Here is a 27,365-nt window from a genome sequence, read left to right on the forward strand (position 1 = left end):
TGACCTTCACTGGGTATTTCCAGAGTAACCATTCACAAGTTATGGCTTTGGGATGATGATTATTTTATGGGATGGGGGGAGGGGTGTGGTGGTGTGTGTGTGGATGGGGGTGGTGGTTTCACCCATTTTGTTCTCGGTAGGTGTGGGAGGGGGGATGTGTGATCAATTTTGTACATTTGAACTGGGGGTCATTGAGTTTGTACATAGTATGCAAGGGTCACAGATTCACATTGTACATGCTTCTCCTTAAAGTCATCATCACTCCCCTACCCATAAATTATGAACAGTTCCTAAGGCTATGTAAAGTAACACAGACAAACAACAAGTGGTGTGTGAAAAATGGATTATTTTCAATGCAATCAATAAATCTGTTTTTCTGTATTTAATGGTATGAATTCTATGGCTATCAATGCAATTCCTTTCCTAAGTTGTGTTACCATGGTTAACATTAAGTTCATATGCATTTTCTGCTGGCTGGAAAATAAGAATGAAAAAAAGGTGAAGGCAATTAGTCATTTTGAAATAAAGCTTATGTTTTATATGAGTAATATTATTTGAATCATTAGCCAAAATGACCTATCCATAAAATCATGGTGATGAGTAACTGTATTGTTTGTAAAAAAAAATAAAACAATTTAAAAAAATAAATTAAAAAAAGTATTGAGTCACCTGCAGAAAAGTACTTTCTCATAACTGCATTAACTCACCCTGTATGGCTGAACTGGGAACGATGATGAAAACTGATCTGGTGTGTGGTACTTCCGGCCAATGTTCTGGAAATGTTTAGGGAGCTGGAACTCGGATGTCATCTTACAAAAGTGATGGATGCTCTTCTTCCCTCCATCATCTTCTTTCTCAGCTGTCGGCATATACTTCCTTTCTGTCGTGGGGGCCCATGATGAAAGGAAGGACACAGAGGTGGAGTAGACAGGGAGGCGTGGTCCGGTGAAGGGGGTGGGGATCTGTCGGTCCTGCAGTTCCTTCTGTGTACCCTCCACCTTCACCAGGTCCTCGTATGTGGCTGTGGGTGGGGCGAGCAGATCCTCATATGCCTAGGGGAGACAATAGTGAGGGAGTTGTTTTGCTAAAAAATACTGCTATAGCATGATCTCCTGTTGATAATTAGGGGATAACTGTACTGTGTTTGACGAATTGGGGACGTATACCGGTGGTTATATAGCTGCAAATTTAGTTATATCGGCCACGAGTAAGCAGGTGACGTCACGCTCCATAATGAAGTCATTAATCTTGTTTCATGATCTAACAGTGTTGGGTCAACAGCCCGTTGCGAGTAAGTTGTTTGAACTTACAATTCAATTTATGATACTGTTTTGTCTTTTTTTAACACAAATTCCATCCATTTTAGCATGATAAGGGAGTTAAACTGACCCAGGGCTTCTGCAAATGACAATGCCCTGAAAAACAGTGTTACCCCAAATAGTGTAGGGATACATTCAAAGGTTTTGGTGAATAGGGTTTCAAATTGCGACCGTATATGCTGATTATACGGTTGGAAATGAATAGCATTGACCAATCAGAACTCATGTTACATACTAAGTTGAATTAGAATTGATAATGATGTGGAGCAGGTAAACTTGTGCCTGAATGCAACAGGAACTACTAAAAAGTGTTTTTACTTGTAAAAACAGATGTCTCCACAATTCATTTGATTCCTTCTTGTCCAGTATATTTCGTAATGCATGAATGAATCTGTTGTTTTTCAATCACAGAGTTCTCTAGTCAATAAAAATTTAAACAAATGCTGAAAAACAAACCCCCAAAAATCACATCTACATGATATGGAGAGGCAGTATAGAGGCAAAGTGTTGCCATGAAAACAGAAAAAAATAAATGAAAAAAAAAAAAAATCAAACCCCCAAAAGGCATATCTACATGATATGGAATATGGTGAAGATTGTTCAAGTAGTTTTAGAGTTATGTTCCGGAAACAATGGGAATGCCGACTCGACGCCGACGGAAACTCAACCGACCCTTCGGCAGAGACATCATGATCCAGGACTCCAGGACATGATGACACAATGTCACATAGCTTCAAATAACTGAACAGCACTGAAACTTTGTACAATTTATATGTAAATATCAGAGAGATATTACTAAGGATACACAAGAACTTTCTACTCTTCTGGGCCTCCTTTCACAAAGAACTAAGTTGATCATAAGTCACTTAGGTAATCTTTGTGCAATGTTAAAGAATGGGAGTTAAGGTTAACCTTAGTAAAGGTTGCTTCATGAAAGGATCCCCTGGTCAATATTAGACAATTTTGACTGACTCCTACCTGGCGAATATCAACTCCAACATCTGCTGCTTGTTCTTCCTCTAGCCTAGCCTCCTCTTCCTCCTCCTCGTCCACCTCGGTGGTGCCATCCCATGTGGAAGCAGTCGTCCTTGTGGGTGGGGGAACATCAGGGATGACTGGGGGTGGCAGGGTCTGAAATATAGACACAGATCATACACACAAACATCAAAACTTGTTTGACAAGCTACTGTTAATACAATCAAGGCTGGACGACTCTTTCTTTGTAAGTTTTGTTGGGCATATTGAGAAATATTCAAATCATAGTCTACATTTTGCATTAAAACATCTTTAGCACAATAATGGTGTGAGTCACAAGTCTGTTGAATTTCACATCAAGCTGTTCAAAGTAACCTTTACAGATTCTTTCAGGGTTCTTTTAAATTACTGTTGAGCCCATTACACCAACAAAACCTGGCATTTAATATGTATGATGATAGTATAAATGGATCTCTGACTGTAGCAAACACCTTTATATAGAGAGCCAAGTGTCTCTTCACACAAGAGAATACTGGTTACTGACTCGCCTTGAGGACTTACTTATTTTACCACATGATCAGAAATATCCCCCCACACAAAAAATATTTTTTGTAAAAATTAAAATAAAAAAAATGTATAACTGTGAAAAATATTACTAATAGGTAAGTAGCTAAATTGTGAACACTGAAATAAACACAGTTTGATCCAGCACAATGACACTCACCTGCTCCATGACTTGAGCACTAGATGTATCTACAACAGAATTATTACACAGCTGAAGCAATAATGGCTGGAAAGCATCAGCCTGCAACTCAATCTTCAAACACATTATAATTTCTGACATCAAAGACTGAAACAATGCATTATATTACAAAAAGCTTTGTCACTGGAGACATTTTTGTTGGAAGTTCATAATATGTATCACTATACTGGATGAATGCAAAATTTGCGCAAAATATTGCAATGATTCCAAAAAGATCGTAACAGCTGGAATCTGTGGTCCTTAGATTACAGATGGAGACAGAAGCCAGGTCCATTCATTCCCACATCCACCCTACCTTCAGGTACTTCTTCCTCTTCTGGGATACGGTCAGGTACACTAAGATCTCCCTTCACTCGGTCTAACAGAGATACACAGACTAGGTGATACACATCACATGATACATGAGTTGACTGTGGAAAAACAGTTTACAATACTGCTGAATGAAAATTATATTAATGTATTTAACTCAAGGAACGTTTAACTTTTTAAAAATACAGATCTAGTATTTAAATACATAATAGATATGGTTATCATACATTCATATCAAGGGATAAAACATGTAATTTTTTCTAAACATTCTTCTCTACCTGACACTCACAGGTATTCATTTTAGCAGATGAATATGAATTTATTAGTTATCATATGATATGTAGAAATATTGAACAGATGGAACAATCATACTGTTGTCAATGTTAAAACCTTTCTAAATTACACAGGATTAGTGAGTGAAAGAAAACAAAATCAAGTCAAATCGAAAAATGGAATCATGGAAGTAGCTGTAACCAGTGATGTTCTTAACAGTATCTGAGTTATTACAGTGTCAGTGTAATGCGGGATGAGACCAGTGTATGAAATAAGGCCTGTCCGACCGACCGAGACAGGCTAGATTTCTGACGGATGGTCTAAATTTACACCTAGCCAGCCCGATGGTCTGGTAATTTTTTTATATGTTCCATACATCTGAGTAAAATCACCATATTTGGTCTGGTTAAATCCATTTTGGGCTGGTAACATTTTGAAGTTACCAGCCCTGATGTCAGGCTGGAATTTTGGCTTATTTCATTCGCTGATGAGACCCAAACTTAAGCAGGCCATAGGCCACTTTGTTTAAACGTCCACCCAATATGATTCCTGAGATGCTAGATCAAGGATCACAAACATAGTTAATCTGGGATTCAAACCCATGATAAGTGGAACAAACAGGATTTAAAAGCACAAACAGCAGATCCTGATTGATAAGGGACACAACTTTGCATATACTGCACAATGAATATATCAGCACTACCGTTTGTTACAACCTTTGGTTAGAATAGATAAAAATGACATATTAAAATGAAATGATGGACATATTGTTTAAAAGTTAATGGTGTTTAATTTTCTAAGTAAAAATATTTACAGCCATATCCCAACATCTACAAAGTACTTGTTTCAGAAAAACATAAATCATCATGGATAGTGTGAGTTTGTGCTGCACAGGATACAATGATACTCGGTAGCAGATAGATCACCGATCAAAGCAGGTGTTCCCTTGTAGTCACATGCCTATTACTATCCATACTCTGATGACGTGACCATCTAATCCCCATTGCATTCATCTCTCACGATAAGCATTGGGTACTTGACTCAGCATCCTGCTTGGATTTATTTCAGGATTTGGGGCAATAATGGTAAATTGTTGTTAGCATGTTTACAGAGCAGAGAGTTTTCAGTCAAAATCAAGAAAATTGGTTCAATAAAATGTAAATTGTTACTGGGTAGCAGCTATGAGAAAATGAAAAGTATACATGTACAAATATATCCTTATACCAAAAAACCTTATCCAGTCGATAATAAAAGATATAATATAAGACTCACAAATAAAACTCAACTGAGGGATCTTTGGAATTAGACCTATAATTGTGATAATGACTATAATGAGTAAATTACTTGATGATGTATTACAGAATAAATGTTAATTATATATTTGATCCGTGATATAAATATGATGGCTATTTTTAATCATAAAGCAATAAGAGACAATATTATCCTGTAAGTAGTAAAAAACATGCATCAAAACACAACAAATATTATTTTCAATTTTACATCAAATAAAGCAGGCATATGACATGCATACTCAATTACCCAGTGTGTTAAATCTCCATTCTATTATAATAAACACCCTGGACACATTTGCCAGCATGGCTTATGTTCAGAAGTGACGTCACAAACTGTCATTCAAGATACTTAGCATGGATATTCTCTTCCATATAAGCATGAAATGAATTTCCAATCAAAATTCATCTCCCAAAAAACAAGTTCAGCACAGATCTAAATTCAGAATTTCAGTCTCCTCCAAGCAGGCCCTTGATGCATTTAACTGAATCAAAAGACTTCTATAAAAATGTTAAGCTAGAAAATATATATACGTAAGTATTAACACAGGGAGTTATGTCTGTATAATACACGCTGCATTGGAGACAGTACACAAAAGTTTTAATGATATATCTGCTTGTTTCAATTATGTAAGTTGATTGTGGTTCGTGTCATTCCACCCGGACCCACAATTGTGGCTCCAGGGTCCAAGGTATAGAAAGGAGATGTGATACACTGGATCATCGAGACTGTATGACGTGTGATAGAGAAAGAGATCAAGTATACCAGGGTCATCTGCGTCTAGAGTGACATCAGTGTCAGGAGTCGGAACAGAAGGTGAAGTCTCGTCGCCAGTTTGAGGAGTTACCTCCCTTGTGTTATCAGCATCTCCATCTAGGGTTACGTAGCACAATAAACACACAGAGACAAGCAACTGAAGAACATCTAGCTATAGGAAAGAGATGAAATAAACACCTACTACACTGAAACAAAGTGAAATATTTCTATAATCAAATAAAAAATCAAAACTAAACTCAAAGGGGTATGACACACTAAATTATGCTCGACCTATTTTGCAAAGCTATCTTTAGCATAATATGTCTGTATCAGAAAATGCAAACTGAGAAAATATTGTTTCATGCAACAGTTAGTAATATTAAATTATTGGCCAGTGAAAGAATCCATAATGGCCAAGAGAAACCAGTGGTCAATAGTAAGAGCAACAATTGTGATCAGAGTATTTATTCACTTGTGTATAGGTTAATGCTGCACTTAGTGGTATTCACACTGCATTAAAGCAGCCTACAGATCGGATAAATGAGTCTGGACTGGACAAACCAGTGATTGATGTTATGAACACCAGTTCATGCTGCCAGGGTAAGGTGGCATTCAATCAACCAAGTCAGCTTGATTTCCTGATCCATTTAATCCCCCCTTAAAAAAGAGCATTGCTTGCTGGGGAATTATTCTCACAACCGATTCCATCAGAAACAATCAATGTTGTCAGTGGACACTTCACTGAAACTGGTATCTCCCGGTCAACAATCTTGGTACTAGTCATAATTTGTGGCTTTTGGAATCAGTGACCACAAACCTCCCTTTTAGTCAGTTCAAAACCAAGAAAGGATACTAACAACCTATGATAGCTAGAATTCTTAGTGTGACTATAGATCTATCTATTAATCTATTAAATCTACTCTGATAGCTCTATACTTTATAGGTTACAGCGGTCACTAAGACTGCTCTGTGCAAGTAGGACTAGATGTTTATCATTGGGGGGGACTAAGTCTGTAAAGTTATATCCAGCTCATTTTAACATTGAATGACTCAAACTTCAGCTCCTTTAAACATTTCAACAGCATAATAACTGTTCGAAATTATCACTACCTGCAAAAGAATCTGCACCCTCTATGAGCTGAATGTATCATCAGATGGACCCCAGGGTGGATCCAGGATTTTGGAGAAGCGGTTGCACACACATCATGAAGTCCAAAGGTTTGGGAGAAATGCCCTGAGGGAAATATTTTTCAGGGGAGATGGGGGTGCATACCCTGCACTGCAACCACACACACACATCTCTCTTTCTCTCTCTCTCGATATGCCCCTGGATTGTCTCCAGACCATCTGTCCCCATACTAACTAACTACCTGTATTATCTGATGACTGACTAATTATGGCTTCTACAATGGTACCATCTGGCTATATTGCAAAGTTTATATCTAAAGTCATACATAATAACGACTCACTCAAATGTGCCTCTGTAACAAAAAATGAAATAACAAATATCAAAAAGGAAACAGATTGTATTCCACAACAGTGAATGATGTGGAAGTGCAGACAGAAAAATGTTCTTGAATTTATAGAGAAGGCAGCCATTTCAATCCAAAAAGAGAGTTTAAACAAAATGTAAGGTTGAACTGACCTCGATGAACTTCAGGGCTATCACTTGCTTCATTCACGCCTGCAATAAATACATCAGATTGATTAGGCCAGCAAAGTAAACCTGGTTGTTTTTAATTTGTTTCAAAATGGACTGGGTATGGAGAGAGGATAATATCAATTATCCTATTTTTATATTAGCTTACAAATCCATAAAATACTTGACTCATGTACCTCTTTATCAAGTTTGATTTGTCATCTGAATGGACCTGGTTTTGGTTTACGTGATAATTTGATATACATTGAAGAGCATTAGGAATGACATGTCTTTATGGATGAGGTTCATTGAAGAGTATGTCATGTGCAAAATGTGGGAATCCAGTGCACAAACGAAATATGAGTCTCACAATTACTTTTATGGTACTGTATAACATTATAAAAGTATAAAGGGAGAGGTCACATTTCAGGGTGGGGAGGCTGGGGGAAACTAGAAATTGGACAAGAAGCCAAGACTACAAAATACAAGCCTTCAGTGATTCCCATTTTTGTGCTTAACCCTGACTATGCAATAAAAATTTGCAACAACATACGAACTGTGAAATTCCACAAAATATCAATTTCTTTTAGAAGAGTGTTTCATATCTAGATAAATATTTCATATCTAGATCAAGTTAGAAATTTGCATTATTTCCAAATTTGTTTTAGTATCAATCCATCTATTATCAGTCAATGGATGAAATGGAACTAATATAATGAAATCATTTTAAATAAACATTCATTGTGTCTTGCAAAACTTATTTCTCTATACCATAAACCAGATAACGTTCTATTAAATACCACGGGTCTGATTTACACACGTATGTTAGCACTATGATTTTTAGCTCTCATGGTTAGGCCATCAGAGTGCAAAGACATCTTTGTAACATAGGTGCTAGGGTCTTGTTCCACTGAACCATCTTACCACTAAGATGTTCATAATGCATATATACTTTAACATATTGATATTCACTAAGATTGCTGTGGTCAGTTTGTACCTATATCACTCAGTACAGCACTGGCCCGAGACATCACTCTGTCCATGATCTCCTGGATCCTCCGGTCAGCATCCGACACACTGAAATCACATCACAAACTGTACAAGTAGGATTAACATCTCTTGACGCGAGAGTGAGGTAACTAGAGAGTTTGCCACTTGAAAACACACAAGAAATCACAGTGAAACTGAACCTTGTACTCAAGTGATACCTCCCGGCCTCTCTCTACCTCTGATCCTGTCCCGAACCTTCTACTCTAGTGATACCTCCTGCCTCTCTCTACCTCTGATCCTGTCAGGTGAACCTTCTACTCTGACAGGATTGGAGACTTCAAAAAGTGAGTAAAAATCGTTCAGACCAGAAGATTTTGTTTCTGCATCACACTAAACGAGAAAATGTTCAGTTCTGCTGTGTGACCTACATCCAAATGAAAGAGCAGCACTGAAGAAATAGTTGTGTTCCTTTTTACTGTTAAACTTAAAAATTTGCACATTTTTTAAAGTACTTAAAACATTGATAAAATCATATAAGAAAGTGGACACTGATTGTCTCATGAATTCACCCAGTGTTCAATCAGATGCTTTCTGTGGAGTGGGGTCTCCAATGTCCATAGAGAGAGGTATCGATCCAGAAATAATGATGTGATATTAATGAGGATGAAACCAGAGGCATAGGTATGTCACTGTCAACTAAAGGATAATAATTTGGGATTCATACCCCAGCTGATCCTGTCTCAGAACCCAACTCTGCACAGCATACACATTAGAACTCCATGTCCATACACAGTGCATTTGCCATGCTGAGCACAACCATTCAAGACCCGAAGATTTACATGACAGCCCATATTTTTACGTGTACATAAAACTGTGACTACAGAAAATAGTTTGATCATTAAATGACCTAAGTTAGTTAACTACTGATCAATGTCTGTAATCAAGTGTAACTAATTGTGTATGATTTAAATAAGCACCCAACTTTGAGGGCACTATTACATTAATGTGGTATATGATAACGGATAATAATGGATATATGGATTGATAATGTCATCTATTACTTCAATAACAGGAATTTAAAGTTATGCACAAGCCTGAATCACAAAATAGAAAAACATCCTGTGTCTAACTCACATTCCTGTCCTGGACTGGTCCCTGAGGGAGGAGATGATCTCATCCACTGACCGCTCGGACCGAGGCCTGGACGTTCCTCCACTTTCTTCCTCTGTATCTCTTGCTGATAGCTTCCCTTTGCTCTTCTCACCTGTGACATAACCAGAGTTTTCAGCATGATAATCAAACACTTTAACCATATTGCTGCCTGATCACTCAACAACCCTTGAAACAAGGTGCAATTCAAATCTGGAAAAACGTCAACAAGAACCTTATTTCCACACAATCACCAGGAGACAAGAATCTAACCTTTCCCAGCACTCTTGCGTGTCTCCTTCCTGCTGCTACGTGATCTGCGCGGGGTGGGGCTCCCCAGTTTCTTGCTGTCTGCTGACTTGACATGTTGCTGCTTGTACAGGGGGTCGGAGTCAGGACTACTGATCTTCTTGGCCTCTTCCAGGAGGTCTTGGACAGACTTCACCTGCAAGGTTTGACATTAGTAGAGAGCCCTTGATAAAACAGATTTGAGTTATCATGGAATGCGAATGTTAATCAGAAGATGAGCTGGTGATTTCTGAGGAGAGAGAACATGTGCAAGTAATGATAAGGGAAGGGGAAAGGAGTCTTCACACTATTTAGGATTAATTGGGAATGTTCAAATCCTATTTTGGAATATTAACAGAAATTTGGTTCAGACACACTGATCATTAGTTTTATATATTTGTATTTATCCCTGAGTGGCCACCAGTGAGTGCTATCATCACAACACAATACATAAAGGGGAGCCCATAATTTTCACCTTTAAAAGTTAGATTAAACAATTTAGATTCACTCCGAGCATAGACCAGCAGTGACCTGTAAATACCATCTGCTATATAAATACATGGTAGACAACCTACACTAGAAGCTCTGCTCTTGAGTACAGCATCAGACACACCAACTGCAGTCTCTACATTGTCCATATCGATGTCCATATCCTCAATGGCCTTGTCGTACTTGCTGTAAACTGCATCATCTGGCAAGCTGATCGGGGCACTCTGCAGGGATGACGGGATGCTTCGGGCACTCTTCAGTCGACTCGGTTCAGTATCCTCTCCAACTAGCAATTGACAAAACATCACATGTCTAAAGCTACGACAATCATATTTAAATGACAGTTACATTAATGAAATTGTCAAAAAGTGACAAAAGTCAGAAAATGCGAATATGATTTGAATATGTAAATGTTTACATCCATCCATACAGGAACATGTTTTTCTCATTTGTTAGAAAACTAAAACGGCATCACATCACATCAGTCAAAGCTAATGCTTTAATATGAATCACATCTCAGATACACATTCATATAAATACAGCAATTCTTAATCACTGTCAGTGCAAGCTAATCATGTAAAGTAGGATCACACTTTGAAAACTTGCTGGACTTCTCTGTACAGGGTTTCAGATGGGTCTATATCTTTGGATATTGACTGATATTTACAAAAAATATTCTGAGCCCCTCACCCCACCTCAGATATGTTACTAACATTATTTACAGATATGTGTTTCAAAAGCAATTCCATTTTTGGAAGAACAGTGGAAAATATTTGAAGGATTCCTCCATTATATATGCATGCAACTCCGTACTTTCAATTTGCTCAGACAGAATTACACTGTTCTTTAAAAGTTATTCTCTCAAGCAAAAGAACTGTTGTACCTGGGCTGACGACATTCCGCCGAGAACTCTTCTTGCGTTTGTTCAGGTAGGATGGTCGAGGTGGTGGCTTCTGTCTCTCACTGAACATGACGTTTTGTATGTTGCCAGTCTGGGACAAGATGGCAGGTTTCTTCTTCTCGGCCTCTGCCTTGGTGTCTTCTTCTAGACGGTAGATCTTGTCATTCAGAACAATGCGAGGGATGTCTGTCGAGGGGGGAGGGGGCGTGGCAGGTTCAGCCTGGTTGGCCTGGAGAGGTAAATATTGAATAAATTATGTAATTTTGTCAGTAAAATTAATATTTTATACTTATCCTGACTCATGCTTAATATACTTGTCTCCTCCTTCTATGCGAATGATAGTGGAACACTTGAAATCCCTTGTAGTTCCCTTGAAGAGGACGTAAAAGAACACTCACCCAAGAGTTGCCTCCCTTGCATACTCTCCTGCCAAAACAGTCACATGACTAACTGTGCTTGTCACTCTCTCCGCCATCGTCCTGGTGGATGGTTGTTCAAACTTGGGAGTCCCTATACGGCACTATATCCTTTTGTTTTTTATCCCTTTGCCTAAATTTTGCTGTATACGGTTTTCGGTCTGTATTATTATTCATTGTATATACCTATTATGTGAAATTATTTGCAAAATAATGTTGTTTTCATCACTTGTATTTTTTGTTTACATTTGATGAAATCGTGTTCTCAGTGTAGACTCCAGCTGTCTGGGGCTGATCCGCAGCCCCCATGTCCTTCTTGTACTAATGAATGCTCTTCCAGCTCTCGCTGCAAATATTGTGCTGATTTATCTATGCTGCAACTTTAATAATTATTTGTTAGCATTATTTAGACGTACTAAGGACAAAGTGCAGAGGTTGTCTCAAGTCATGGATGAAAAATTACATAATTTTCCTTATCAAGACTCATGCTTAACATGCTTCCAGAATCCGACGGATTGGTGGTGGGTCAGGCCACAACATTGGATTTATCGACTGTCCTAGATACGTCCTGTATCTCCCCCCATGGGAACTATATAACGGCACTACTAATGATCCTGTTCTTCCAACTTTCATCTGTCAACTCAGGGGGACCACATCTAGTCAGACTTCTTTAAGACAAGTGAATCTAACAGATTCATGTGAATTTAAGATATAGTTGTATGTCTTACTAATATCTATAGCAACCCATGTATTATGATATCTGCTTAATCATAATAGTTGCGACCCTTTCCACGTACGAGTATTTCCTGTACAAGGACAGGGTCTAAATTACTCATGCTAGCCTGCTCTAGACGTACGTATGGACTCCCAACCAAAACTCTTCAGAGTGAAGGTATCATTAAGTCATGTGATAAAAAAGGGTGAGATTCCAATTCAACGCCTCTGCGGAACCGTTAGTTGTTGTGCTACAACAAGTGGGCCGAACTGGAGAATGCCAAAGACATCTTCAGTAGCAATATCTCTCAAGTACTGGTTCGCAAACACTGTATCTGATTTCCAAAAGCAGCCCTCCATTATCAATGAGATCGAGCAATTCCCGTGCAGAGCAAGTGTAGACGCCAGTGCTCTAACTTCATGTGGGTTGGATGCTTGTGGAGGTTGAAGTCCTGCTGCTTTGTAAGCCCTTAGTATAACGGCTCTCATCCATACTGATACTGTTATTCTTGAAACTTCTGTAGATGTCTTTGTAGACAAAGGAATGAATAGGCGTTTGAATTTCCGTCTCCTTATCCTCGTCTGGTTCAGGTAAATCTTCAATGCTCTGACTGGGCATAAAGTTAAATATTATAAATCCTCTGGCCCGAGAATCGTTGATAACGCTGGCACATGAAACTGTCTATCTGGTTGACCAGGTAACTGATTCCTTGCTACAAAGTCCCATCTAAGTCCTAGATGTGCTGTGGCATGATGTCCAGTATCAAAACGAATTTGTCCAAAATCTCTGACACTCGAGCTGCCGTGGCTAAGGCAAGTAGGAACAGAGTTTTCTGTCTAAGTAGTTCGAAAGTCGTTTACTCCAAAGGTTCATAAGCATCACTGGTAAGATGTAATACTACATTAAGATCCAACGCAGGTGCCTTAAAATTTCTGTTGCTGATCTTCCAGCAGGAGCGTAATAACGCAAGTAGTTCTGGTACTTTCGTTAGCTTGATGCCTGTCTTCATTGTGAGGACTGTGCTAATCGCCACCAAATATGTGGATAGGGTCGAACCTTTTAATCTCCTCGTCTGTCTCAGATGACACAGATAATCTGCCACTTGAGGATGAGATGCTTTCATTGCTGTGAAGCCTTTTCGTTGTGCATAAAGTTCAAATTTCTGCCACTTGTCAACATACAAGTAACGAGTTGATCTGCGAAGAGCTAAGGTGACTGCTTTCGCTGCTCTGGAGGAATATTCTCTCTTTTTCAAGCAAGTCTTGATACTGTCCATGCCTGAAGATGGAACATTGACAGGTTCCTGTGAGCTTGCTTGGTGTGTGGATGAACGAGCAGGTTCGGCCACTCTGGTAGTTTCAGGGTTGGATTTCCGAGTTCTTGAATGAGGTCTGGAAACCATACTCTTGCTGGCCAGTAGGACGCGACCAAAATCAGTTGCAGGGTTGTCGTCTGCTTGATTTTCTGGAGTACTTGAGAAAGTAGATCCGGAGGTGGGAACGCGTAAGCGTTCAGTCCTTCCAAAGATACGTTCAGAGTGTCTGGTGAGACGAATGTTTGTATCTGTTTGTTGAATTTGTGGTGAACAGATCTATGAGCTGAGATCCTAACGTTTGTATGATGAGCCGAAATGCCTCCGGGTGAAGCATCCATTCTGTCGGGGATGGTTGCTGCGAGCGAGATAGAGCATCTGCCAGGATATTCTTAGCTCCGGGAATGTGACACGCCTTTATCCAAATGTTCAAATTGTCCACTATGTCGAACAGTTGGAACACGAACTGTAACAGGTTTGAGGATCTTGTTGAGCCTTGTCTGTTGATGTAAAATGGCACTGTGGAATTGTCCGTGTGCACTGTCAATATTTTGTTGATCAGGAAGCTCGACCAATGTTGTAAGGCGTTGATCACTGCTTTCATTTCCAGTAGATTGATGTGAAGAAATTGTTATCTTCTTGACCACTTTCCTGCAGCTATCTTGTTCCCGAGGTGTGCTCCCCAACCTTGTAGAGACGCATCCACGTAGAGATGAGTGTTGCAAGCCGGCTCATTTAAATAGGTTCCTCTGCAAACATTCGACCTGTAAGTCCACCATAACAGGTACAGCTGTAGACTTTCCGGCAGGGTTATCAGCTCTGTACTGTTGAGATGGGCATTCACAAATCGCTGTAGTGGCCGCAACTGTAAATTCCTCTGCGGGTCAAATCTTGCGCTGAGGTGAGTAAACCCAGAAGACACTGCCATGTTCGGAGCTTCAGCGGAGAGATGACTGCTTGTGGGATCATGGCTTGTATCTTGATCCAACGATCTTCTGGGACCATGATGCGATTCTCTGTTGTGACGAACCTTATTCCTAGAAATTGTAGATCTCGTTTGGGTTCCAATCTGACTTCAGTAGATTCACTAGCCATTCTAGCTGAGTGAGCAGTCTGATGGTGAAGTCCAGCTGTAGCTTGAGTTGGCTGGCTTCCTGATGAACTTGTATTCTGTCGTCCAGATAAAAAGCACTGCGTAGACCTTGATGATGTAGAAAGGCGACGATGGGCTTGGTCACTCGTGTAAACAACCATGAGGCCGAAGATATTCCAAACGGCAGGACTTTCCACTGGAAGTGTTGACCTTTGAACAGGAATCGTAGATACTTTCTTGAGTCCTGATGTATAGGAATGTGAAGATACGCATCCTGAAGGTCTATGCTGGCTACGTAATCTGCTGGATGAACGAGACCTCGGAGTTGTGGAAGATGAATCATCTTGAACCTTTCGGGTTTGAGAAGTTAGTTGTTGTAGATGTCCACCCACTGTCGACGGCTGGGGATGGAAGACTCCAGTCGTTCCGAACCCCATCTTCAACTTCTGGTCTCTCTTGAACCTCTGGGAGCACGTCCTCTCCCAGAGGCGAATCTTGTATTCCCGGCTGGGCGATGAAGGGAATCTCTCGCACCTCTTGAATTGGAAGTGTTCGCGCCTCGATGGGGATCCTCTTGAACTGGAACGGTGATGTTCTCGAACTGCATTCTCTTCAATGACGTTCTCTGAACCTTCACGATTGCAGACAGTAGATTCTTCTGTGAGAGAGGACCTTCTCGCATGTTGACGTTCCTGACTCGTAGCAGAATTCGTCAACCGATGATCTGCGACTGCCGAGTTTTCTGGAGAGGGTTCCTGTCTGGAAACTGCTGGCATAGAAGACTGCTGCAATGCTGTCTCTTCGGCGAACCGACGATCCATCAGAGACAGCATCTGTTGCGTGAACTGCTTCATGAACGCTCCTGGGTAGAGGTTCTGCGCTGACTGCTGAAACTGTTGCGGAGTTGATGAAGCATTCGAGAATGTTGAATCCTCTTCTAGTCTCTGTTGTAGCTGCGGCGAAGAGACACTGCTGCTTCCTGTAATACCAGATGTCTGTGTAGCTGATGGGAAGTCTCTAGTTGTCTGATGCGCTGACGAGGATGCCGAAGATGAAGTTCTAGTTGAAGACGGTCGTTGCGACGATCTGCTAACAACTGTGACTTCTGGCAGCAAAATAGGAGGGTCATCAAAAATGTCTGCTTCTGCAGGTGGTACTATCTCTTCATGGAAGGACTTCTGATGCGCAGTCTTACTAGCATCGGATGACTTCGAAGAAGGTTTCGACGCTGACGTCTTCTTCTTCTGCAACCCAGTTGAAGACGACTTCTGCTTCTTAGTCTGCGATGACGACAGCTCTGATGAAGATGCCCTCTTCTTAGATGCAGACCTATCTACCAGGATAGAGGCATGTCCCTGCGACGAAATTGGCAAATCACTAGAAACATTAGTTTCAGCTGTAGTTTGCAACACATGGTTACTCACGTTATCTCTTGATTTATCAGCCATGACTTGAGACAACCTCCGCACTTTGTCCTTAATACGTCTAAATAAAGTTAACAAATAATTATTAAATTGCAACATAGATAAATCAGCACAATATTTGCAGCGAGAGATGGAAGAGCATTCATTTGTACAAGAAGGACATATTGGGTGCGGATCAGCCGCAGACAGCTGGTGTCTACACTGAGAACACGATTTCATCAAATGTATACAAAAACTACAAGCGATGAAAACAACATTATTTTGCAAATAATTTCACATAATATATACAATGAATAATAATGCAGACCGAAAACCGTACACAGCAAAATTTAGGCTAAGGGATAAAAAAACAAAAGGATATAGTGCCGTATAGGGACTCCCAAGTTCGAACAACCATCCATGGAGGAGAGAGTGACAAGCATGGTTAGTCATGTGACTGTTTTGGCAGGAGAGTATGCAAGGGAGGCAACTCGTGGGTGAGAGTTCTTTTACGTCCTCTTCAAGGGAACTACAAGGGATTTCAAGTGTTCCACTATCATTCGCATAGAGGAGACAAGCATATTAAGCATGAGTCAGGATAAGGAAAAATAATAAATATTAAATTGACATCAAGATGCAAATTAATCCGAACATGTAATTGATTAAATAGTGTTACCATGTTGACATCCCTCTGAAAAAACCCCCTGAAATTCTGCTTGCCCGCTTTTAGACAAATTGATATTGGCTCCAGCCAAGATTCCTTCCTGTTACATCACTGACATCTAAGATGACAGTTGTACAAACCAGGATGTAAGTCATCCCAGAAATAGAACATATGGATCTGCAGAATTATTACAGTCTATAACAACAGTAGGGGTAGAAGGATGGTCATGGGCAACAGTGCAGGTTTTGGCTGGTGTGGCACACTGATGAATACATGTATAGCACAAATCCCTTGTAATCTGAATGTCAGCCAACTGTAGTACCATGTTCTATGGAAATGCCTACTATTCTAAAAACCATGTGTTGAGTCAGCATTTTTCTTAAGTTTTGTCAACAGGACTGAACTTACCTGCTCCATTTCTAACAGAGTTATCTCCCCTTGCAAGACACTGGCTGCAGCTGGGGCACCTTTCAAAAGTACTTTCAGATCAGCCAAGTTTGCACTGTTAAAGACAATTCATATACAAATATTTAGAATGGCATATAAAATTCCAAAACATTAAGTTTGGGACAAAATTTGAGACTGTTGTAGTAACAAATATTTTGAGTATTTTGAGTATTTTGAATATTATACTATTAGCTGAACTTTCTAGGCTGAAAACAATGTTGTAGGGCTCATACTAGTGGTTAAAGTTCCACATAGCTGTGTAGTCTAAATCCATGTTTATGATCTGTTACCAAAGAGGCGCATTCTGGAGACTACAATAAGGCATTATCAGTCGGAGTAGTGAGAGAGTTGGATCTAATGCCCCTCTTAACAATATTCCAGTTATGTCAGTTTAATGTGGCTGGAAAGCCTGAAGGGAACCAGATATCAGAGGTTTGCCACTTTGATGACACCCACAATCACTGGTATGCTGCAGACAACCATAGAAACAGAACTGGGCCTGACTGGGATTCGAACCCACGGCTATGGGATTCTGGCCCAATGGACGCAGCTCTGTGACACGTAATGTAGGTACTTATGATGAGACTTGGCCACCAGTACCTCTGTTACACTAGGAAGTCAATCTATACAATATACAATTAATTTGAACTGACATATGATGAATTTATTGTTAATGTTTTGTGTAGATCTGAATAAAAAATACCTTGCTCTTGTTGGTACAACTCCCACTGAAGACACATGAGCTTTCTTCAAATCTGAAGAAAATAACATGTATTGAAAAATACCATTCATCGGTGATTGAGTAGGTATAACAGATTTACATTGCAGTAAGTAATGTCACACCTACACCAAGGAGATTGAAGTTGAAGAGATTAAAGAAGCCTGGAACCCGAAAACCAGTGGGTACATATCAGAGGTCACATACCAATTGTCCAATACTAGTGGTCTCATACCAGTGGTCACATACCAATGGTCAGATATCAGAGGTCACATACCAATTGTCCAATACTAGTGGTCACATACCAGTGGTCACAAACCAATGGTCAGATATCAGAGGTCACATACCAATTGTCCAATACTAGTGGTCTCATACCAGTGGTCACATACCAATGGTCAGATATCAGAGGTCACATACCAATTGTCCACTACTAGTGGTCACATACCAATGGTCAGATATCAGAGGTCACATACCAATTGTCCGATACTAGTGGTCACATACCAATGGTCAGATATCAGAGGTCACATACCAATTGTCCAATACTAGTGGTCACATACCAGTGGTCACATACCAATGGTCAGATATCAGAGGTCACATACCAATTGTCCAATACTAGTGGTCTCATACCAGTGGGCACATACCAATGGTCAGATATCAGAGGTCACATACCAATTGTCCACTACTAGTGGTCTCATACCAGTGGTCACATACCAATGGTCAGATATCAGAGGTCACATACCAATTGTCCACTACTAGTGGTCACATACCAATGGTCAGATATCAGAGGTCACATACCAATTGTCCGATACTAGTGGTCACATACCAATGGTCAGATATCAGAGGTCACATACCAATTGTCCAATACTAGTGGTCTCATACCAGTGGTCACATACCAATGGTCAGATATCAGAGGTCACATACCAATTGTCCAATACTAGTGGTCACATACCAGTAGTCACATACCAATGGTCTGATATCAGAGGTCACATACCAATTGTCCAATACTAGTGGTCACATACCAATGGCCTCATACCAGTGGTCACATACCAGTAGTCACATTCAAGTGGTAACATAACAATGGTCTCTTACCAGTGGTCTCAGTGGGTATTGTTACAATATTTCCCATCAACTAATGAGTGTCATCCGAGGGATGAAATGTATCAGTTGGTCCGACTGGGTGACATGGTATAATGTTCGCATCATACCTGATGGCTTCAGGTGAGGCCCACAATATCAATCACTGGTTCATCTGAACCTTATTATTAACGAGACACAGTACATTGCTGAGTGTAATGTTCACGATGATGATGATGATGATGAAGAAGATGATGATGATGATGATGAAGAAGATGATGACAGTTCTGAAACTTTTAACATTAATAAACACTAAAGAGAGATTGCTGAGCTTGATGATGGCACAAATCTTGACAAATCAGTAAATCCCTGCCTCACCTGCTGTAGTAACAGTGTGCTCCCTGGCATAGGGGAACTTCCGCATCTTGTCTGGGACGTCTGGGTGGCGCTGCTTGTCCAGGGGGTTGTAGGGAGGGATGTTGGGAATCAGCTGGAAGTGCTCCTAGGAACACAAACACATATAGGAGTAGCGAAGTGTCCTGACTATCCAAAGTCCTGAGTGATTGTGCATGTCGTGATTTGGCATATTTCAATAGCCCACAATAAGCCCTGCTTACCAATAACTAGTATGAATTTTGATAAAAGTATATGAAATCAGCTTTAAAAGAGGTTCCAGAGTCAGGTTGATTTGCAAATTAAGATCATGTCCCCCAACTTTACTTCTTTTCAACTGACTGTTGTATAATTTGGAAAGTTAAAGCATTATTAAATTCTAGGTCCAAATCTATGTATAGAAATGCTTCAGCATGAATCAATTCTTACCCAAATTCCTAACCAGCTTTGAATGGCATATGTTAAAATAGTTGTCTGATCAAATTACACCAATCATTCACGATTAAGTCTTGTTGCTAGCTGTATTGTGTAGACTCAAACATAAATCTTGGGAAGGTTAGATGTGTAATTTTAAAAACTTTACAACAGTCACGTCCCCTCGTATTACTTGCCATCATTTAACATCTCTAGCTATTGAAATTTCATACAGATGAAGACAAATGCCAAGTGTGTTCACAACATTTTTTACTTTATGAAATACACAATAAACATGATATACTAAGTACTGCTGACATCTGAGCTTTGTGTACATCACATCCACTGACATTTAATGTACCCAGATATCTTGAAAATATTGAACATTTCGTTTATAATGAATGAACCAATCAATCAATCAATACACAACAAGTGCCACCTGATTCACACTTTTTGAACATGTTTAAGAAAATCTAATATATATTATGAGACATGATACACTCGGCAACTGCAGATGAATTAACTTTTTTTATATACAACCCTGCAGTATATTAGTAATTCCAATCTGAGGATCTCCTACTGCTAGCACCTCTTGTCAATGCCAGAATGTTGTGGTGATATAACTAAGTGGATGTACCTTAGTATAGGAGGTTGGCTTCAGATCATCGTGAAAGACTGGCACTGTCTTTTTCTTTTCACGAACTTTCTGTGGCTTGAATTCAGGTTTAAGTTTCCTGCAACAAAGATCAACAAAATTAGATCAGTTGGATGATAAGTTAACTGGCAGACAAAACCGTGTAAAATACATTAGACATTGTTGTTGTCATTGTCAATTATTGAGTGAGTTTAATTTTATGCCGCACTCAGCAACATTCCAGCTATATGGCAGCGGTCTGTAAATAATCAAGTCTGGACCACACCATTCAGTGATCAACAGCATGAGCATCAATTTGGGCAAATGGGATACGATGACATGGGTCAACCAAGTCAGCGAGCCTGACCACCCGTTAGTCGCCTTTTATGACAAGCATGGGTTACTGAAGATAGTTCTAACCCGGATCTTCACAGGTGTTGTCAATTAAACTAAAGTATTCCTCTCATCATAATGTCAAAAAAAAACAAGCTATCAAAATAATATTACCAAAAGCCTTCAGGAACACCAAACAACAACATCTTATGCAGTGAATTTCATTTCAAAACATAAGGACCATTACCGTTTAGTCCAGTGACCAAGATTAGTTTCAGATTTTGTTAGGTGAAATGGGGATGAACACCTTGTCCAAGATTATTGCAGTAATATCGAAATGTGCATACATGCATGTGTATGTGTGACTGCCTATACTAGTCAGGGCTAATGCCATCTTTATAGTGCCAGACCACTGACATACCATGCTTCAGATTAACATGCAGACCCCACTCAGACACAGCATACTGAGCCCAAGCCAATGAACCAGTTTTTTGTACTAAATGACAGAGGTGCTCACTTGTTAAAGGAAAAATGACACCTTCAATATCCATGGCAATCATTTCTGGAAGTCTTTATCAAACAAAATACAGTTAATTAAGTAACTAATTTAGTTAGGGATAAGGAAAACATACTTTGCAGTAATCTGATCATCGGTGAGAGGTGCAAGCCTGACAGCCTCCTTCCTGCTGGAGATTTCTGCTAATGATCTGTGAGCAACATCATCCAATTCCTTTTGTAATGAAAGTTCAACACGCCTGTTTGCACCAACTCGAAATGAGCCTCGCCCATCAGGCAGGGTTGGGTAGAGATCTCTTCCAGCCATACCTCACATAGAAGGTCCAGTTAATTGTCTGGAAAGAGTAAACATGAGTAAAACTGCGATTGCACATAATTAATTGTAGCAAGTAAATATTGAGAATCTTACAAGTGTTTCTTTTGTACTCTTATGTCACAGATTAATTCAATAATTGAATCACAGTCATGAAAATATAATGTTATCTATTTTGTTCCATTTACTACAGGCAACATGCTCCAACTAGCCATACTTATTTTGAATGGTCTTTGTTAAATTCTGCCAGTTTGACGACAAATGTAGCATAAATACGTACGAAACAGTTATTTTATGAGCCATTAGCCAACTCACATTGGTCTTATAACAAGTCTGTGAACTAGCATATACATTTCACGCGAACTCTTAAATTGGTACGTTATGGAAAGCATGTAGTTGATTCTGTTTTTATGAAAGCTTTTGCTTTCAAACTTGTGTGACAAATTCTAGATTTTATTTATTTTATACAAAGCACTCTGTATCGTGATTAACGAGTGATGAGGAAAAATCTTGAATAGATATGATAAGCATGATACTCCATAATGACATACTTTTACATATATAAAATTGTCAGCAGTAATAAATCAGTAGTTACTATGATAGTTGGTAGGTGTCTTTTTCAAACATGTTAGTCCAGCGTTTCAGTCGCCATATTGTTTACAGGTTGACAAGCACGAACTCACGCGAGATTTTCTGAAATCGAAAAGCTATTATTTTCTAGACGACTACTCGTTGAATTGTTTGGTCCAAAATATTGAAAATATAGTAATATTGCGAATTTGTTTTAAATACTTCTCTTTTCAAAACATGAAACGATATTGACTGGGATACGGTCTGTGAAATGTATATAGCGCATAGCCTATCGACGCGTACTTTAGAGTCAAACTGGTTTAACTCAAGAACGCATTAAGCATAAGAAGATTTCGGATACACCTTAGTCCTTAAACGAATATGACAAGGGAGATAATCCTCACCAGCCGGTGCTCCAGAAGCGAAAGTAAAATCAAAACCGTAACTATTAGAATATATGCACTGGCTATTAATCGCATTTTTAAGAAAGGGAATTTGTTCAGCTAGAAACATTAACTGAAACGTTTAAAACTGGATTTTATTATATTAAATAATCTTACACATACAACAGAAAATGACATTCTAATTATAACATTTTCAATACTAATAGGGCTGTGTATTGGTAAATATATTTTATATACGAGTTGCGATATATTGGAAGCTAAAGTTTTTTACAGTGAGTCTTTATTACTATTAATTTTATTATAAATTATTACTAAAGTATATAACTCTTCTGCATACTAAGGCCCTAAAATATGGATTATGTTTTAGGTAACAGCAATCGAAAAATTAGGTTGGATAGTTAGCGATTCTATCCTTTTTTAACCTAATATTTAGTATGTCAATGAATTAAGACGGGAAGCATCATTTGTAAACAAGAGTCTGTTTAGACTTTAATCTAAAATATAGACTTAATTACAAAACGCGTTATACCTCATATACCGATATGTATCGTTTGAAAAGTGTATTGCGGTATCCCGGTAATACCGTGCAGTCTCACTGACTAAGGAAGAAGATGATGTTCATGCTAGTTCATGACAGTATGGAAGGTGAGTGCTCTGCCTGCATGGGTACACTGTGTGCAGCCCACCGTGATATTGATGTCCCCACTGTGATATTGCCGGAATATTGCTAAAAGAGGCGTAAAACGATACTCACTCACTCACCCATAGGATACATACACACATACATACATACGTACGTACGTACGTACGTACATACATACATACATACATACATACATACATACATACATACATACATACATACATACATACATACATACATACATACATACATACATACATACATACATACATACATACATACATACATACATACATACATACATACATACTGTTGGATACATGCTTCGGAACTCAAACCACCATATGAACAATGCTGTTTTGAAATAGTTAACACTCAAAGGCCAAACAATATGTAAAATCATGTGTTACAGAACGTTGTTTATTTTAAGTTAACTGACCATTAGAAGAAAAATAATAATTAAAAACAGGTTTGAGGTAAAGGACCCCTGTAAACTGTTAAGGATTGTTTCCAATCAGTAGAACCTCTGTTGGTTCCCGTAGAGAGCCTGGCGGTGTTTATTCGTTATGAGATATAGACAGGAGCCCCGTCAACAACGCCGATACAGTGTCCAACTTCTACCCTAATTATGACGACACCTACCAATCATACCATGTAATACGTTATCACCACGCTTGGGACTCGCTGTATCATTAACGGACGGGAAACCTAAACCGATTAACACGTGGCATTGTCAGTTTACCATACAAAAACTTACAGAATGTTATGCACGGGCTGATTTTGGCGCGAAACTGTGACGCAATGGCGTCATAAGTAGATAATGAGGACATCAAAAGTCAAAACTGACCTCGCCAAGACATTGATGATGAAAGCAGATACAAAATGCAAGTGATAATGAGAAGTACCCGCTACAGTAGCTGCGTCAAGATGCTTGCACGTTGTATGTTTATCTCAATAGGGTGCTTCGTGGATTTTGTATTAGCTTCTAGCACATTGAACTATATAGCTGATGAAGAAGCAGTGGGGATAGTTTAAGGTGTTTCTGATGACATGTCCACAATTATGTGTTACGATAATATGATAACATGGCGGCTTCCTGAAATTTAAAACATAATGGACAAAGTATATGTTCCCATTATGAGACCATACGAGTACACCGTCGGTTCATTAATAGGATCACGGTTATTTGATCTTTATAATACATGTACTTGAGGGATCTTTATAATACATGTACTTGAGGGACTTTATGCTTCGCCGAATCTAAACGTTTCTCCAGTCTTTAAGTTTTTCTCATTATGGGGATAGGTAATTAGTTTACCATGAACACCGTGATGTCATATTCTTGTCTCATCCGTTCAGGATTGTAAATATGCTTCAAAATACGTTTCCGTTGTTGCCTTGGTCGAGGTGGACTAATATTCGTCCTCAAATTCCACGATGCATGTGACACATGTATGCGCCACAATATAAGATCATTCATTTGAGTGTCAAAAGCAAATATAGGTTCGTAAATTCCACGTTATTTGAAATTGGGGTAATTATGCAGGCAATGATATCTGGCAAAAAACGTGAAAAATAATATATCGTTTGAACCACAGGGTGACGTCACAAGTGTGTTTTAATACGTTTAATCCACTGGGCCCATTCGTGACAACTCGGGATTTTCCGGGCCTAGCAAAGAGGCGGCAATACTTTACCCACACGACTCGAGTATCTCAGTAAATATCAATGGAGCAGTGCCCCCCTTAAAGTATGAGGAGACGGGCGGCTTTGTCGAAGCAAACAATTGCGCAATAAGCTCCTCATTGGGATAGGGATATCTATCAGACGCTGGTGTAGAGATTTTTGTTTCACTCTTAAAAACAGAAAACACAAAAGCGAAACGAATAGATTCTTTTTTACGTTCGTGTATAATTTTCCATTACTAATGTCAAAGATGTTATTTCAAAAGAAATAGTATTTTAAAAAACCCAGCTACACCCAACTATATTACAAATGAATTCATTGTTAGGATGTAGATGAAAACAGCAATGACTACTTTGATCATGACTACTTATATAATACATTTGATAACGCGAAGGCCATGAGAAACATTAAGTGCCCTCATTCTCATCGTCAAAGTACATGCAGTTCTACTTAGTTTTCCAGTAGTTTTTATTTCTGTGTTCAATTTGATGTTTCGTTTTTCTTTGTGTGCAGGGCGGTGGGGTAGCCTAGTGGTTATTTTAAGCGTTCGCTCGTCACACCGAAGACCCGGGTTCGATTCCCCACATGGGTACAATGTGTGAAGCCCATTTCTGGTGTCCCCCGCCGTGTCATTGCTGGAGTATTGCTAAGAGCGGTGTTAAACTAATTTCACTGACTCTTTATGTGCAGGACATGACCGAGTATTAGGGTAGAACGAACCCGTAAGGGGATCATGTTTTCCAACATTGTAGAATAGTCGACAGTGAATGTGTCTAAGCGTTTTTCACTCTTTTAAAAACGTGTACACCGAGTTGATTGGCATAGTATTATACGAGAATCATCACTTAACAAATTTCACTTATACACGCACACGCTCGCACGCACGCACGCACGAACACACACATACTCACGGGGAGATGAGAGTGTGTGAGTAAAACATTTGGTATCATGACATATTTCTTTAACAATTAATTCAATTCTTTAAAATCTCGTAGATTCAAAGCCAAAGCGTGGTGAATTAACAGCATGTGACTAGTATCTTTCCCCCTTTCCGCTGCCATCTTAGACTAACATCTAGTCTTTCAATGCACATATTTTCAGGAAAACCCCCCAGTTCTTACACCATCCAAATAAGATATTACAAGAAGGAGCCAAGATACTGTCTTCATTCCTGAAATAGCAGTAGGCCTAATCTAGACTTTCCAAATATTTCAGACTTTCATGTGTGTTTTATACATACTTCCCATCAAAGGTTTAGACTCACTAGTGTAAATATAGCCACTTGCTTCAGGCAACCGTTCGAAACTAAATTTTGCAAAACATTCCATACTGTTTAAAGGTACTGTTTACACATGAATTGATGTATTGTAAAACAAATTCGTACAGTCCAAAAGATTAATGTCATGAGTTCAAAAAATGATAAAACTCAGTGAAAATTGGCGATTTCTAAACAAAACTTTACACCAAAACGAAGCTGTTCACAAGGTTTTCAGCAATTTGATGCATGATCCTCGAGCAATTCATCTACATAAGGTATGCAGGTGGTTCCCCAAAGTTAGTGGAGAAATCAATCTTCGACGTAACCATATATATACATAACGTATAGTCAGTGTTTTCAGTGAGTCTAAACTTTTGATGGGAAGTACAAATGTCTATATTTGTTTCAGAGTCTGACTAACAACCGCTTCTACCCCTACCAACGTTTTCCTTCCCCTAACAGTCAGACTCACCAAAACAATTTCCACGTTTATAGCAAACAATGGAGAACAATGTTGTAAGAATATGCCTAGCGGCCTGACAAAGAAATTGTCTCGTAAGACCATTATTTTCCCGCCCCAAACATTTAGCACAAATTGTTTTTGATCTCTCGTCGTCTGTTTAGCCATGACGTAATCTCACGAGAGGCAACAACCTCGGTGCGGATGTTTACAACAGCTTCAACCAAAACGAGGCAGCGTGACCCCAGTAATATGACCTTACGCAACCGAGTATCAAATACCAATAACGTTTTCAGTTTCAGAGGACAGCGCTTGAAATGTTTGAGTTACATGGTATGAACATGTATCTCATCTCAGATAAAGAAAAACGGTGATTATATATCAATGCGTTATAAAATAAAGATTTTATGGGCTCTTCATTTTCATACACAACATAATTATTGTTTCCTTGGATCATATCTTCAATACATTTTTGTCCGGAGATGCATTGTTTTGTTTACAAATTGATATACCAATGTTAATCTTGCGTAAAGCGATTATCTTTTTGCAACAGTCCTGAATGTTCCACGGTAACAGTTATCTGAATATCTTTCAATGCTTCTTCGCATCACGTGATGCGGCTCTCTGTACCTGTGATACTCTCAGGAAGGATACAGCGTTGTACAATAAAGTCAGCAAGTATTGAAGATGTTTTGGACATATTTCAAAATTGGATCAACGTCACAGGTATATATGATTCGAGATGAGGATGGGGTTGT

The 27,365-nt window shown here is 39.2% G+C and overlaps 1 protein-coding gene across 1 annotated transcript in view; it reads right to left on the reverse strand.

Moving 5' to 3' along the window:
• Positions 1-22,224, reverse strand: part of LOC124284394 — a 70,257-nt gene extending 48,033 nt beyond the window's left edge. The window contains 17 exon segments of the mRNA XM_046720483.1: positions 708-1,052; positions 2,298-2,450; positions 3,019-3,047; positions 3,353-3,415; positions 5,695-5,802; positions 7,331-7,369; positions 8,322-8,401; positions 9,449-9,578; positions 9,737-9,908; positions 10,327-10,526; positions 11,124-11,370; positions 17,153-17,246; positions 17,895-17,946; positions 19,362-19,485; positions 20,428-20,524; positions 21,390-21,608; positions 22,138-22,224. Of these exon segments, the coding sequence (XP_046576439.1) occupies positions 708-1,052; positions 2,298-2,450; positions 3,019-3,047; positions 3,353-3,415; positions 5,695-5,802; positions 7,331-7,369; positions 8,322-8,401; positions 9,449-9,578; positions 9,737-9,908; positions 10,327-10,526; positions 11,124-11,370; positions 17,153-17,246; positions 17,895-17,946; positions 19,362-19,485; positions 20,428-20,524; positions 21,390-21,580 (2,124 nt within the window). The 5' untranslated portion in view covers positions 21,581-21,608; positions 22,138-22,224.
• Positions 22,225-27,365: the final 5,141 nt, after the last annotated feature.

The sequence above is a fragment of the Haliotis rubra genome, unplaced genomic scaffold (genome assembly GCF_003918875.1).
Source record: "Haliotis rubra isolate DU_JTF1 unplaced genomic scaffold, ASM391887v1 Scf336, whole genome shotgun sequence".
NCBI lineage: Eukaryota > Metazoa > Mollusca > Gastropoda > Lepetellida > Haliotidae > Haliotis > Haliotis rubra.